Source organism: Equus quagga, chromosome 21 (assembly GCF_021613505.1).
Source record: "Equus quagga isolate Etosha38 chromosome 21, UCLA_HA_Equagga_1.0, whole genome shotgun sequence".
NCBI lineage: Eukaryota > Metazoa > Chordata > Mammalia > Perissodactyla > Equidae > Equus > Equus quagga.
This window is the reverse complement of record NC_060287.1, coordinates 40,839,758-40,855,930: the sequence shown is the minus strand read 5'-3', so window position 1 is coordinate 40,855,930 and position 16,173 is coordinate 40,839,758. Positions and strand designations below refer to the sequence as shown.

At 41.8% G+C, this 16,173-nt stretch overlaps 1 protein-coding gene across 12 annotated transcripts in view; it reads right to left on the bottom strand.

The window, feature by feature from the left end:
- PCNT (pericentrin) overlaps window positions 1-16,173 on the bottom strand; it is a 140,618-nt gene that overhangs the window by 35,184 nt on the left and 89,261 nt on the right. For all 12 annotated transcript variants that reach the window (XM_046648032.1, XM_046648028.1, XM_046648021.1 and 9 more), the window contains 5 exons: window positions 15,210-15,380; window positions 14,819-14,971; window positions 13,602-13,694; window positions 4,198-4,983; window positions 2,906-3,097 (listed from right to left, as the gene is read on the bottom strand). In XM_046648032.1, coding sequence (XP_046503988.1) covers window positions 2,906-3,097; window positions 4,198-4,983; window positions 13,602-13,694; window positions 14,819-14,971; window positions 15,210-15,380 — 1,395 coding nt within the window. The remainder of the gene's footprint in view (window positions 1-2,905; window positions 3,098-4,197; window positions 4,984-13,601; window positions 13,695-14,818; window positions 14,972-15,209; window positions 15,381-16,173) is intronic.

Below are 16,173 nucleotides of genomic sequence, written 5' to 3'. Positions count from 1 at the left end.
AAACTTCATCCTGAAATTCATATGGAATCTTAAAGGACCCCAAATAGCCAAAATAATCTTAAAAAAGAAAAACAAAGCAGGAGGACTTAAACTTTCTGATTTCAAAATTTATGACAAAGCTACAGTAACTGGCATAAAACCAGACATACAGACCAGTAGAAGAGAATAAGAGAGCCCAGAAGCAAATCCTCACATATGTGGTCAAATGATTTTTGACAAGGGTGCTAAGACCATTTTCAGAAAATGGTGCTGGGAAAACTGGATCTCCACGTGCAAAAGAATGAAGTTGGACCCTTATCTAACACCATACACAAAAATTAACCCAAAATAGACCAAAGACCTAAAACTATAAAACTCTGAGAAGAAAACAGGGCAAAAGCTTCATGACATTGGATTTGGCTATGATTTCTTGGATATGACATCAAAGACACAGGCAACAAAAGGAAAGACAGACAAATTGGGCTTCATGAAATTTTAAAAATTTGTGCATCAAAAGACACTACCCATGAGGCCGGCCCTGTGGCTGAGTGGTTAAGTTTGCGTGCTCCCCTGTGGCAGCCCAGGGTTTCACCGGTTCAGATCCTGGGCATGGACATGGCACTGTTCATCAAGCCATGCTGAGGCGGTGTCCCACATGCCACAACTAGAAGGACCTACAACTAAAAATACACAACTATGTACCAGGGGGCTTTGGGGAGAAAAAGGAAAAATAAAATCTTAAAAAAAAAAGACACTGCCCACATAATAAAAAGGCAACCCACAAAATGAGAGAAAATATTTGCAAATCATACATCTGATAAGGACTTATATCCAGAACATACAGAGAACTCCTAAAACTTAACAGAAACAACCAAGCTGATTTACATACAAGCAAAGGACATGAATACACATTTTTCCAAAGAAGTTATACACAAATGGCCAATAAGCACATGAAAAGATACCAAATATCACTACTCATTAGGGAAATGCAAATCAAAAGTATGTGAGATACCACCTCACATGTGAGGATGACCACTATCAAAAAGACAGAAAATAACAAGTGTTGGTGAAGACGTGGAGAACTTGGACCCCTTGTGTACTTTTGATGGGAAAGTCAAGTGGTGCAGCCGCTATGGAAAACAGTATGGCAGTTCCTCAAAAAGTTGAAAATAGGATTACCAGATGATCCAGAAATTCCACTTTTGGGTACATACCCAAAAGAATTGAAAGCAGGGTCTCTAAGAGATATTTGCGCACTCATGTTCACAGCAGCATTTTTTTTGGAGAAACAAATGCAGGATTTGTTTCTCAAAAAAAATACTGCATATATAACCAAATTATTATTCAGCCTTAAAAAAGAAATTCTGACACATGCTACAACATGGTTGAACCTTGAGAACATTTAAGTGAAATAAGCCAGTCACAAAAAGACAAATACTGTATGATCCACTTATATGAGGCCCCTAGAGGAGTCAGATTCATAAAGACAGGAAGGAGAATGGTGGTTGCCAGGGGCTAAGAAGAGAGGGGAACTGGAGTTACTGTTTAATGGGGACAGAGTTTGAGTTTTACTAGATGAAAAAAGCTATGGAGAGGGATGAGTACACAACATTATGAATGTATTTAATACCACTGAACTGTACATTTAAAAATGGTTAAGATGTAAATCTTACGTTATGTGTGTTTTACCACACACACACAGGCAAATTGTCATAACCTATTTCTGTGGTAATATACTGAGGATGTAAGCTTTTTTTTTTTAAGGAAAAAAAGTCCTGGAAAGTTCTATATGCAAACATTGAAAAACACAAAATTGTGATTTACGGAACAAATTTGGAATTTCCCTGTCAGTGTGTAACTTGTAAGAATTTGTCGACCAGTTCATGATATTGCAGGGCTGAGTTTTCTCTTAAGAATTCAAACGCACGCTCCTACCATGAGGGTACTGAGACAAGTTTGCTATACAGAGTTGGTGAAAAGCTTCTCTCTAAATAGAATATATTTCCTGAGGGGATTTGATAAACACATGAAACCAGATTCAGGAATCTTCTGTCAAAACCGCAGACACAGGCCCATAGTCCTGCTCTGAAACCACTGGGCTGGTGGGCCGTGGAATTCAGAGTCTTAGAGTCTACCATTCTAACGTGGTGCATGTGGCATCTCATAGGAGTGTTCCCAGGAGGGTGGGGCTGAACATCCTAGCAAACTGTACAACGTCCAGACCAGCAGGGTTACCGGTCTCAAGAGAGCCAGGTCTGAGCAGGCTGCAGACCGAAGCACAGTGTGGTAACCCTCCAAACCAGCCAACCACTTTTGGTTTTCATAACACCTCGACCCTGCAACAATGTGACATTGCCGATGTGCAACCTCCCCACCCTAGGGAAAGAAATGTCAACTTTCTTGTAGCTTCTGTCCTGGTGATCAGAATTTTAAACTGTTGAACTCCAGATTATTCTGCTCTGCTTTGCTGGGAGCACAAGTAAAATTATGTACGAAAAATAAACTGAGGTTAAAAAAATAAATGTGAAAGCTTTCAACATAAAAGAGACCCTGGCGATAAAGTTCAGAAGCCACAGTACGGCTGTGTGGTGATGTGTCCCCACACAAAAAAATCCTAGAGACGAGCCCTGCAGGCCAGCTAAATCCTGCTTGTATCGATCATAAGGAGGAAGTAACTGCTCATTTCTCACCAGCTGATTAGACTGGGAAATGTGTGCTTCTAGGGCGCTTGAATAAAACATGTAGCCAATTTCAAAACAGATCTGAACAGCACTGCCACAAGAACGTGAGAGACTCTGCAAAATCACTGTCACTGTCTACAGTCTACATAATGTGTGTCACAGCCAGCCGAAGTGCCAGAGCGAATCTCTGCCCCAATCTGCCCCATGTGCTCAATGCCCAGCCTCTCCCGGAGCCACCGCAGTACCTTCGCTCGCCCTGACACTTTGCCATGGTCCTCCACACTCAAGTGCAGTTCGTTTTTCACCAAGAGCAGCTCAGACTCCAGCTGCCTCTGGCAGACTGTGAGCACCGACATCACACTGTCTCGCTTCTGGAGACCTGCATGGTCTGACGTCACCAGGGCTTTCGCAGGCTGCAAACCATCCTTAACCAGACTCTACAATAAGGAGAGAGAACAATGATGATGCTTATAAAGACAAAGCTAAACACATCAGACAGACGTGCAGTGAGCCGGGTGCTGGGTGCTTCAGACTCTCGGGAGTCCTGGAGCCAATGTGTCAGCCAGCAGGGCCATGAGGGAAAGTCCACAGGTCGTAACCAGCAAGTCTCCCGTCTCCAAAATCACACAGGGAGAGCAGGAGACCAGCACTGTGCACCCAACACCCACAGCAGGTCAAGATGTGCTCGAGGCTGATGGCTCCAAGGGCCTAGGCACCAACTGAGGGTGACCCCACAAAGCACATGGAAACGCGGCCGCTCGACACAGAATGCTGAGCTGGTGTGGGGCAGCAGGCTGTGAATCCCGACTTCTACTCAAAAACAAACTGGAACATGTTCCAAAATGAAATGAGCATAAAGCGTTTTAGAGGGAATGCTCATTAAAGGATGGACCATCTAACTAGAACCCAGAGGGGAAGTAAGAGACTTCACATCAGGTACTCTCCACATCACTGATGTTCCCTATCCTATTAAAGAAGTGTTTTAAAAAGCTTAATAACTTACGATATTAAGTTTAAAACTGTACAAAACAGTGAAACCCCAGCCCGATTTCACAGTGTACGTGTGTTCTGACTTGAAGTTCTACGGATCCTAAATGGGCCCCAGGCCAGCATGAGCTTCAGACTCATTTCTCTACATCATGAGCCACCCAATGGAAACTGCATCCTCCCTGCCCAGCAGAGAAAGAAGGAAGGTCATTAAAATTAAAAGAAAAAGAGTAGAAGAGAAAGAAAAGAAATTCAGTCTTCTTCAGAGAACACTTAACTCCCTCTGGTCCAGCCCCAGGGCTCGGCCACTCACTGCCTGGTGAGGGCTTCCTGCAGGCTCCAGGGACACCCCAGCTCCCCCAGCACGCCCCAGCTCTCTGAACACAGAAGCTGAGACACCTGTGGGCCTGCAGAGTGAATGAGGCCCACCTGTGGGTCACTGCCATGGCCGTTGGGGGTTGTGGTCAGCTTCCTGCTGCCCACACCCTGTTCTGACTCTTCATCACAGAAAGCCTCTTTAACCCCAGGGGACCCATCCCTGGGAGCTGACCTCTACACGAGGGTACAGATGGGCCCCGTGCTCCTGTGGCTTGTCCAGTGCCTCCTGGCACCTCAGGAACCGCTGGTTCAGTGTCTGCAGCTGGCGGCTGAGGCGGGCACACTGCGCTCGGAGCCGCTGCAGCTCAGGGGGCTCGTCCGCAGCAGCCAGGGGCTGCTGTTCCAGGGCACGGCGGAAGCGGGTTAAGGCCGACAGGATGTTCTGCAGCTCGGTGGAGTAGGCAGACTTCTGTTTGTTCATGGCCTCAATTTCTAAATCTCTTTCCACAATCTTCACTTCTTTTGCTTTTAGAGCAGCTTCGAACTCTCGGATCTGGGAGGCCAGGCGCTGGACCTCGGCCTCCCTGCGGGCCGTGCCATGCCTCAGCTCCGCCAGCTGCCCTGCGGCAGCCTCCTCAGCACCCCGCAGGCGCTGCTGCAGGGCCTCCAGGGCCTGGCCATGCCTGCGCTCCTGCTCAGCAAGCAGCTGGCTCAGGGCCTCCTTGGCAGCCAGCGCGGCTTGGAGCTCACCCTCCAGCATCGCATGGGCCTCGGCCCCCTCAGCCTGGAGGCAGAGCAGCCCCCGCTCCAGCTCACTCTGCAGGTCTTCGGCACGGCAGTCACTGACTTCATGCACCGCAAGTCCCCCGAGGGAGAGCTCTCTCTGCAGTTTCTCGATGACTTCATGGAGCTGCTCAATTTCTTCTGCCTTATCCTTCTGTAATCGTTCCTGATTCTCTTGCAAATTCTCAATAATGGATTTCAGCTCCTCGATTTCAGAACTTCTGCTATACATAACCTGAAAAACACATTTCAGAGGCAAATTAAGTGTAACAACTTCAGAATTTCCCTCTTTCAACTTACAGTTAAGCCTGAATTCATTCTTACAGAAGTGGAGAGACTTCACAGCTCGAAAAACAAAACAACTGTGGGAAGAAACTAACAACGTCACCCAAAGACATTTAAAATTTGAAAAACACCCAAATGCGGCACCGTGACTACTTCAAGCTCATCGAACAGTCGGACAGCACCACCTCCCGCTGCTGCTTTGCCACTTGCTCCGACCCTTCAGTCAAGGCTGCGTCCCACCGCTGTTAGGACCACAACCCTTGGCCGCCGAAATACAGAAGCAGCTCTAACTTGGCCACTTCTCAATCAATGACACCTACATACTCATGTGCTACCACCTTCTAAACGTGCGTTTTGTTACCATCTAAACAACTTTGATTTGTTTAATTTTCCTAAAGGGAGCATTTAGATTTTAGGTATCATTCTAACACTAGAATAAGAATGAAAGTGAGAAAATCAGGCTAGAGAATGTGTGTTAATGAGGAATGTGAGTGAGCACATTTCCACACTGTTTGCACGGGGACGTGGGGACATCGTTTCTGTCTCCTCGACCACCCTGTGCTGAGCACTGTGCCACACCAGCCAACTAAGAACGCTTTTACTTGTGCTATTTATCTAATCTTCAACAATTTTAAGGTGAGAAATGTTATTATTCCTATATCAAAGATGGAACAATTGAAACTTAGATATTAAATATCTTGCCAAGACCACAAAGACAGTAAATGGAAAATCAGGATTGAAATCTATGTCAATATGGCTCCCAACTCCATTCTCTTAAGATCACATCACTGATAGTGACCAAAAAATAAAAATTCTAACCAATTTGTGTTCTAGTTAACAAGCTTCAACCAATTTGTTATAGTCTAATACTTTGCTTCCAAAAAATTGAGGGTTTCATGACAATTCTTGGTTTCACGAGTATTACTTAACACTTACTTTAAATTCACATTCAAATCTGGCCCGTAGTGAAAACGAAAACAAGAAAACTGATTAATTTTTGGTTTTGGTTTGGATACTATCAGTCATACATTGACACACATTTACTATGTCTGAATGCCATATTACAAAGTTAGCAAAAGAATGTCTCAGCATGAAGTGAGACCCTCACACCCAGCTGCAGTTTGCACCCCCCATGCTGTGTGTGCACAGACCCATGTCCCCCTACTCACAGAAAAGTTAAGGAAGTTTTAGGGATAATTCTGATGGTGTATAATTTGTGCTTATTCATGTAATGCACTAATTACACTGAGATGAAAAGGTACACAGTACAAAGCAGCCACACTCACAACACAAATATTACACTTAAAATATTACAGCCAGGGAGCTGGCCCGGTGGCACAGTGGCTAAGTGTACACGTTCCACTTCAGCAGCCTGGGGCTCGCCAGTTCGGATCACTGGTGAGGACATGGCACCACTTGGCAGGCCATGCTGTGGTAGGCATCCCACATATGAAGTAGAGGAAGATGAGCACAGACGTTAGCTCAGGGCCAGTCTTTCTCAGCAAAAGAAGAGGATTGGTGGCAGATGTTAGCTCAGGGTTAACCTTCCTCAAAAAAAAAAAATTACAGCCAGCATATGAAGCTGGCTTTAAAATGTAAAACACCACAACCTAAAATAAGCCCTCTGAGACATAGCGCAACCAGAGCAGGCGAGGAGGCAGAGGAGCAACAACAGGCAAGGGTGCCAGGAGGAGGAGGATGGCAGCGCAGGCAGGGCCAAAAAGCAACAGACATGCAGGCCCAGCACACAGGGCACCGTCTCCCTGAGCGTGTGTGGTGGCCCTTTAGACACGGAACAGCGTGGAAGAGATCAGGCCTGAGCACTCCCACCAAGGGCAGCCAAGACGGCCCCCCTGACCCAGAAGTGGTGTCTCAGAGGGCGTCTCTCCCTTGCTGGTGGTATTCTGTGAGGCATCATGAGGCGGGGCTGAAATCACCCAGGAGGGGCCGTGGAGCTCCAAGACGGGTGTGCAGACGGACACTCCTCAGAACCCACCTTGCGAAACCTAACAGCCACACCCAACCCGCCTGCAGGTCCAGGACACCTTGCAGGGGACTCAGACATGACAGAGGCCCCCAGATGGGGGAGTTTCCGTCTCTCCGTCTGTGTCCTGGAGCAACGCAGCCAGATAAGGCCCGGGAGAAGGGGCCAGGGCAGCTGGAGCCACAGAGAAGGACAGAGAAGGACAGAGAAGCAGGGAAGGAAATCCCGAACCCTGTGTGTCAGCTCCGCCCACATCCTGGGCCAATCCGGGCACTCTCTCTGCAGGCAGGACAGAGTGCATACTTGAGTCTAACCAAGACAACTATCATTGAAACAAAGCCTCAACGCTCTTCAGAAGCAAGAGTCCCCACAACATAATTGGCAGGATATCAAGAATGCAAACGAAAATTAATCTACACACAAAAAAATCAGCAACATGTGGTCAATTCTTAACAAAAAAAGACAACCAATGGCAACCAATCCGAAGATGACAAAAAAGCTGGAACGAGCTAACACGGGTGTTAAAGCCTACACCACAGCTGTGTTCAGGACGTAAAGACAAGAATGCTCATGACAAACAAAAAGAGAAGAAGTCAGGCAGAGAAAACTATGAAAAGAAACCAAAATTCCAGAACTAAAAATTACAATGTATGAAATTTAGAGATTCACTCAATGGGCTTAAGAAAACCCTGGATATGACAGCGAGTCCATTATCCCATAAGAGGAAAAGAAAAGAATTATAAAAAATGCACACAGCCTCAAACACCCATAGGACAATGTAAAAGGTATAGCATATTGTAACTGGAGCTCCAAAACAGAGTGTGAGGCAGAAAAAACACCTCAAAAAATAAATTTCCAATAATGAAATAATTTGAACAGCCCTACACCTAGTAAGGAAATTTACTCCATAATTAAAAAAAAGAACTTGCTAGGTCCAGCTGGTTTCACTCAAAAATTCTACTCAACATTTAAAGAACAAATAATACCAATTCTATACAACCTCTTCCAGAAAATAGTCAAGGGAACAATTCATTCAGTGAAACCAATATTACTCTGATACCAAAACCAGACAGAATTCACCAGAAAACGAGAGACGAATATCCCTGACGAATACAGATAAACAGATTCTTAACAAAATACTAGTAAATAGAACTCAGCAAATATAAAAAGAACTATACACTGTGACCAAGTGGGGTTTATTCCAGGGACTCAAGGCTGGTTTAATATTTGAAAATCCATCAATGTAATATGCCTAATTATTAATAGGACAAAGAAGAAAAATCACATGATCCTATCAACTGCTAAAAAACAAAAGTTGATTTGGCAAAATTCAATACCATTCTTGATAAAAACTCAGAAAACAAGGAGTAGGGAAGAACTTCCTTAACTTGATAAGGAATATCATTTTTAAAACCTACAGCTAATATCACACTTAATAGTGAAAGACAGAATGTTTTCCCTTAAGATCTGAAACAAGGCAAAAATGTCCACTGCTATTCAACATAGTACTGGAAGTCCGAACTCAAAAGGCAAGAAAAGGATATAAAAACTGTACAGAATGGAAAAGTAGAAATTAAACTGTCCCTATTTGCAGATGATATTACAGTCTACATAGAAAATTCCATGGAATAAACAAAAAAAGCTCCTAGATTTAATTAGTGAATTTAGCAAAGTCATAGGATACAAGGTTAATATTTTAAAAAATCTATTGCATTTCTATATACTAGCAATGAACAAGTAGAATTCAAAATTTTCTTTTCTTTTGAGGAAGATTAGCCCTGAGCTCACATCTGCCACCAATCCTCCTCTTTTTGCTGAGGAAGACTGACCCCTAAGCTAACATCCGTGCCCACCTTCCTCTACTTTATATATGGGACGCCTATCACAGCATGGCTTGCCAAGTGGTGCCATGTCAGCACACGGGATCCAAACTGGCGAACCCCAGGGCACCGAAGTAGAACATGCGAACTTAACCACTGTGCCACCAGGCTGGCCCCAAAACATACTATTTTTAAATTAAATAAACATATCATTTAGGATAGCACCACAACAAAAATATGTAGATATAAATCTAACAAAACACATGCAGGATACATAAGTTGAAAACAATACACCACCAATGAAAGAAATCCAAGACGACAAATAAATAGAGAGTTACACCACGTTCACGGATTGGAAGACTCAATATTGTCAAGATGTTAATTCTTTCACGATCAATCTAGACTCAATGCAATCCAAATCAAAATGCCAGCAAGATTCTTCTGTAGATATCACTTTGTTGATTCTACAATTATATGGAAAGCCAAAGGAACTAGAAGAACCAAAACAATTTTGTAAACAGAAGAAGTTGGATGATTTACATTATCTGACTTCAAGACTTACTGAAAAGCTACAGAAATAGTGTGGTATTAGTAAAGAGAGATAAACCTAGATCAATAAAACTGAATAGAGTTCAGAAATAGATCCAAACAAATATGGAGAAGATTTTCTCCACAGATTTCTCCAAAGATTTTCAATGGAGAAAAGATTACTGTTTGAACAAACAGTGCTGGAACAATTACACACCCATGTGCCAAAAAATACATCATAGACTTGAATACCAAGCAAAACTATGAAATTTCTAAGAGAAAACATATGAGAAAATCTTTGTGATCTGGGATTAGGTAAAGAGCTCTCAGATACAAATCCAAAAGGATATCCATTTAAAAAATTAATAAATTGAACTTCATCAAAACTAAAAGGTTTTGCTCTGTGAAAAACACTGTTAAAGAGAATAAAGAGACAGCTGCAGTGGGTGAAAATATCTGCAGATCATATATCAAAAAAACACGTTCAGGGGCCAGTGCCATGGCCAAGTGGTTAAGTTCACACACTCCACTTCAGCGGCCCAGGGTTTTGCCAGTTCAGATCCTAGGTGCAGACATGGCACCACTCATCAGGCCATTCTGAGGCAGTGTCCCACATGCCACAACCAGAGGCACTCACAACTAGAAGATACAACTATGTACTGGGAGGCTTTGGGAAGAAGAAGAAGGAAAAAAAAAAAAGATTGGCAACAGATGTTAGCTCAGGTACCAATCTTAAAAAACAAAACAAACAAATAAACAAAACCATATTCAGAAGATACGAGGAATTCCCAAAACTCAGTATGAAAATGAACAATCCAACTTTTAAAAAATTAGCAAAGGATTTGAATAAACATTTTGCCACAATATGTATGGCAAAATAGCCTATAAAAAGATGCTCAGGATCATTAGTCATTAAGAAAATGTGAATTAAACCCCAAGTGTATATACCACTACACACCTACTAAAATGGCTAAAACAAGTAAGACTGACCATACCACGTGCTGGTGAAGACGTGATTGACTGGAGCCCTCATGCACTGCTGGCGGTGCATGGTAAATGGTAGAGCAACTTTGGAAACAGTTTGACAGCTTCTTTTAAGGTTAAACACATACTTACACATGAATCAGCCACTCTACTCCTAGGTATTTACCCCATAGAAATGAAAATTTATTTTCACACAAAAACCTGTACATGGAGGTTTACAGCAGCTCAATTCATAATTGCCAAAACCTAGAAACAACCAAAGATCCATCAATGAGTGAACGGATAAACCAACCATGGAACATCTTTATAACACCGCTCAGCAATAAAAGGAACGAATCACTGATAAGTGCAACAGAGATGAACTGCAAACACACGATGCTGAGTGACTTGACAGAGTATTCTGGAAAAGGCAAACTACAGGGCTGAAGAACAGACTGTGGCTGCCACGCTGGGAGTGGGGATGGTGACCACAAGGGCTGCACAGGAGAGTTTCTGAGTGAAGGACTGTTCCATATCTTGATTGCAGTCGTGATTACAGGACTTAATGCATATTTCCAAACTCACAGAACTGTCCAAAAAAAGTGAATTTTACCGTATGTATGTTTTTTAAAAACCGAAAAATTTACAGGTAATAAATGGTTATATTAAAAAATAAGACCTGTCTAAAATCAGTGACCTAAGGGTCTACCCAAAGAAGCTGGAAAAAGAGCAAAATAAACCCAAGGTAAGTAGAAGGAATCAGGGAATAAATATAAGACAAACCAAACAGACAGAAAAAACTGAGAAAACTAGCAAAACCAAAATCTGGTTTTTGAAAACATCAACAAAAGTGATAAACCCCTAGCTAGAGAGACTTCAAGAAAAAGAGAAACCACAAATTCACCAATCCGGAATGAAAAAATGGTCATCAATGCAGAATTTAAGATAGTCAATGAGTTAGTAAGGAAATGGGAATTTCCTAAGGAATAATAAGGAAAAGACTATGAACTTCACTCCAAGAAATTTGACAAGTTAGATGAAATAGATAAATTATTTTCTTTTTTGGAGGAAGATTGGCCCTGAGCTACCATCTGTGCTAATCCTCCTCTACGTTATGTGGGATGCCGTCATAGCATGGCTTGACAAGCAATGCTAGGTCTGCACCTGGGATCCCAACCTGTGAACGTGGGGCTGACAAAGCAGAGCACACAAACTTAACCACTATGCCACTGGGCCAGCCCCAATAAATTCTTTGAAAAATACAACTTATCAAAACTAACACAAGATGAAAGAGAAATCCAAATACCTCTATATTTATTAATTAAATTCATTATCAAAAACCTCCTACTTAAGTAACCTTCACAGCCAGACAGTTTCACTGTTGATTCTATTAAAACATTTAAAGAAAAAAAAAAAATCACATCTATGTTAAATAACCTCTTTCAGAAAATGGAGACAGCGGGAAAACTTCCAACACATTTCATAAGACCAGCAAAACCTTCATACCAAAACCTGATAAAATATTACCAAAGAAGAAAATTACAGACCAATATCACTCATGAATACAGATGCAAAAACCACTGACAAAATACCAGCACATCAAATCCAACAACATATTAAAAGGGTTGCACATCACCACAAGTCGGTTTATCCCAGGAATGCACGGTTGGTTTAACCTTCAAAAACCAGTGTAATTAACCCTGTTAGTAGAATTGAAGAGAAAAATAATATAACTAATTCAAAAGATGTAAAAGAAGCAAACTAGAAATAGAAAAGAACGTCCTCAACCTGATAAAAGACATCTATGAAAAACCTACAGCTAACATCATACTTAATGGTGAAACACTCAATACTTTCCCCAAGATCAAGAACAAAGGACAACTGCTATCACCTATTTTATTAACATTGTCCTGGAAGTGCTAGACATTGTGACAAGGAAGAAAAAGAATTAAAAGAAAAGATTGGAAAGAAACAAAACTGGGTCTATTTGCAGACAGTGTATCTTACACACAGAAAGCCCCAGGAATCTATAAACACACTCCTAGTATCCATCAACTTAGCAAGGTAACAGGACACAACATTAGTATACAAAAATTATATATCTACAAATACATCTATGTATGTACGTACGTACACTCACAGCAAACAACTGGATGATGAAATTTTTTTTAAAGCCCACTTACAATAGTGCAACAAACCTAAAATACTTAGGAATACATTTAACAAAAGATGTTCAAGACTTCTTCATTGAAAACTACAGAATAAGGGGAAAAATAAATGATAAAATTAAAGAAAGAACACTAACCCAGGTGTCGGAATAGACAAAGAAGGAAGGAACAACAGATGTTGAGAATAAGGTGTTAGGATGTCAAGGAGCTGCTGGAGAACGAAGTACAGAAAAGAAATAACGATAGCCATATTGACAGAGGTCTTAACAACGAGCAATGGGGACAGAAGAGTTCAGTTTTCCCAACAAACCTGAAAGATACTATGATTCCAGGAAATGAAAATCTTCACTGACATAAAATAAGGGTAGAAAATATATCAAAATGTGGTTTCCTTCAAAGAATTAGAAACCTAACAAAAGTTATTCCTACAAGTGAAATTTTAGTTGTATTTATTACATCAAAGCAAAGATATCGTCCATACAGTCAAAAAACATTAGAAGTAGAATTACAGAAAACAAAGGATGTACAGATTTGCACATATCTAGAAATGAACAAAAATCTCAAAAGAAAATATTTCGAATTGTGTTTATATAGCTCTCTATTCTTAGTGAAACTAAAATATTTTCCTTATCACAAAAACTATCTTTAATATTTATAATATTTTAGTATGTAAAATTATACTCACATGGCCAATTCTGGAACACTAAGGAACAGTAACAGATACAACCTCCTTTAAATAATTAGTCACTGGTTTTAAGGGTATTCCTCAAAGTAACAAAAAGGATATCTTTAAGTTCTGCCAAACATATAAGATACCAACACAGATCATTAATATCCCAACAGCCTCTGTCACTGCAAAGTTTGGAGACATGAAAATCTACAGATAAAACTTCTCCTTTTCACCCCACCAGCCCCCCACCATCCTTACCTCCAAAATTAATGAAAAAACCATTATCAACTGTATATAATGACATAGTTTACTGCCATCCCAAAGGCCCCCCGGGGTCCCCAGATCACAGTGACAAACTACCAAGAACTCAATGCACAAGACGCAGTTAAGGCCCAAGGCACAAGCCTGGACTGCATCCAGCGTCGGGAGGCCTACCTCACTGAGAGCGCCAGTTCCCATCCCAGCCAGCTGCGCCTCAAGCTGCTCACTCACACACTTTATCTCCCTTTCTTTGTTCTGTAGAAATGCCTGTGGAGATGATAACAACAAAGCCAAAGCAGCATTACTACAGGAAACAGTCCCGGCCCTGCAGACGTGGAATATCCTAATTAAATAAGCCTGGAGTTCTAAATACCAATACTTGATTTGAAAATGTTTTTCTACTAAAGTCTTTCTTTTTAAAATGACATATTAGAGTTTGACTTTAGAAAATTAATCACTGCATTTCTCCAGGCAATTTGTTTCAAAGCAATGGCTGAAGAGTAATTAAAGTGTGCTCTTATCTACGTCTCACCTGTTAATTAAGGACAGACTCCCACCGAAAGGACGAAAGGACAGGACGACTAGTGACTAGATTGCCTCAGAACTCTACTTTCACTGAAGACATTTTAAAGCCATACAGCTGCACCCTTTGTCGAATTGGATCCCTTGAATTTCTTTCAATGCTGTTAGTTCACTCATCCAACAACTGTCAGTTTGGCACCATAGACAGTGACTCTAAACTCATATATTTCACAGCCATCTTTTAAGGTTAGGACTTCTTTACAACTTTATCAACTCCACTATACAGAGGTTATTTTTCTTTTTGCTTCAAAAGCACAGTTGAATTAAGATAATAGAGAAGATTTAAAACTGGATTTTTTATCATCTTACTTGCAGGAAGGATGACAATGAGCAACTATTTACTAGAAATCACTTCTAGAATGGGGTGCCCCTGTAAAAGCCAAAAGCAGGTACCACTGCTCCAAAGCTATAATTTCTTTCCTGGCAGTTTCCGTTGCTAGGCAAGTGCCTTTCCTGTACTGGGCCCCAACAAGCATCCTTTCAAAAGCCTGACTGCTGGTGCCACACGCAAGCACAGAGCACGGTGTGCAGGTGGACATGGAAGAGCTCCATCATCAAGGGGACTCCGTGCTCCACTCTTGATTCCCAGAAAGCTCTCCCACTGAACACTTCCTAGCACAGCCCCAGCTGCCAATCTTAGTGCAGAAGTCAGGCACTTGCCGAAATCACCTGCCTGCACAGGGTCCTCCTCCTGTCTCCAGACAGAAGGCTTGCGCAGGCCTGGGAAGGTCCAAGGCCCCAGTCCCTCGGCTGCAGCTCTTACACAAGCAACACAATCTTAGGTGTCAGGGTGGGTCCTCTTAGTTTACCTTCAAATTGGCATTCTCTTCTTGAAGTTCTCTGACGCTGGCCGCACTATGGTTGTTCTGCATGTCTAATTTGAAGGTCAGATGTAGTACTTCCTCATTTTTACTTACTAAGTCATCTTTAACCTTTTCTAGTTGTTCTTTTAAGTCCAAAATCTTTCATTAAAACAAAAGAAGGTAGGTATTAAAAGTTATCTAATATTGCAATTAATAATTATTAAAATCACTTTGAAAGATTTAAAAGTACATGCCAAAAAGTTAACATCCTATAACCCACATAAAAACATTAAAATTACAAAGAATATACAGTAATTGCATCATCTGAAGTGCAGCGGACGCTGTCAGCAGACCCTCTGAGCAGAGGAGGAAAGGGCCCGTGCCCGCCCTCCCTTACCTCGCTCTCACGCTGCAGGAGCACCCTCTGCACTGCCTCTGACTGGACTTCTGGACCCTCGGGACAGCTGCCTGCAGAAGGCAAGGGGCATTTGCCCTCATCTAGTTTAGACTGCAAAGTGGACACCAGTAGCAAGTTACTCATCTGCTGTTCCTGCAAAGCCTCTTTATCCTGTTTAAGACAAAAAATGCGATTTCAGGCAAGTATTTCAGGAATCAGGGGCCTCAAACGTCTGTTTGTTACAGGGTAAATCATCCTCAGCTCTTCCTGGAGCACACCCCCCACACACATGCATGGACCAGACCAGACATACGACCCACAGACCAGCCATGCTCCAGAGCAGAGCCACCTGGGGAAGGACGCAGTCCCAAACAGAGGGCCACAGCCTGTGCCTGTGACTGCACCACAAGGAATTTATCCTCAGTAATTATTCAACAAGGCACAAAAATAGTCTCTAGACTATTAAAATAGGCTCTAGCCGTTTTTAAAAAATTGGAAAGAACTTGCCAAAGAAGGGAGCAATGGCTGACAATACATCTATACAAGGAATATTTGTAAACATTACAAATTCTTCAAAGAGATGTTATCTTAAAGTAACAGTCAGGTACATCTTAACATTTTACTTTGTCATCATTATCATAAGGTATATGATGCAAATAAAATTGGTACACAACGTGGAAATAAGTGACATTTCAATGTCCTTGAGTTTGATAAAATTATTATCAGAAAATCAGAGAAGATCAACTGGAAAACAGTTGAGAGGTGGAGGTCTGTAGTAAGTTAATAGGGCATAAAATTAAAATAAACAAATCAGTATCATTGTCTATATTTAATTATGATTTAGAAATCACAATGAAATCAAAGATCTTATTTATAAGTTAATAAAGCAGTTGAACAAATCTTAAAAAAAAAAAGTCCTTGGGGCCAGCCCCGTGGCCGACTGGTTACGTTTGTGTGCTCCGCT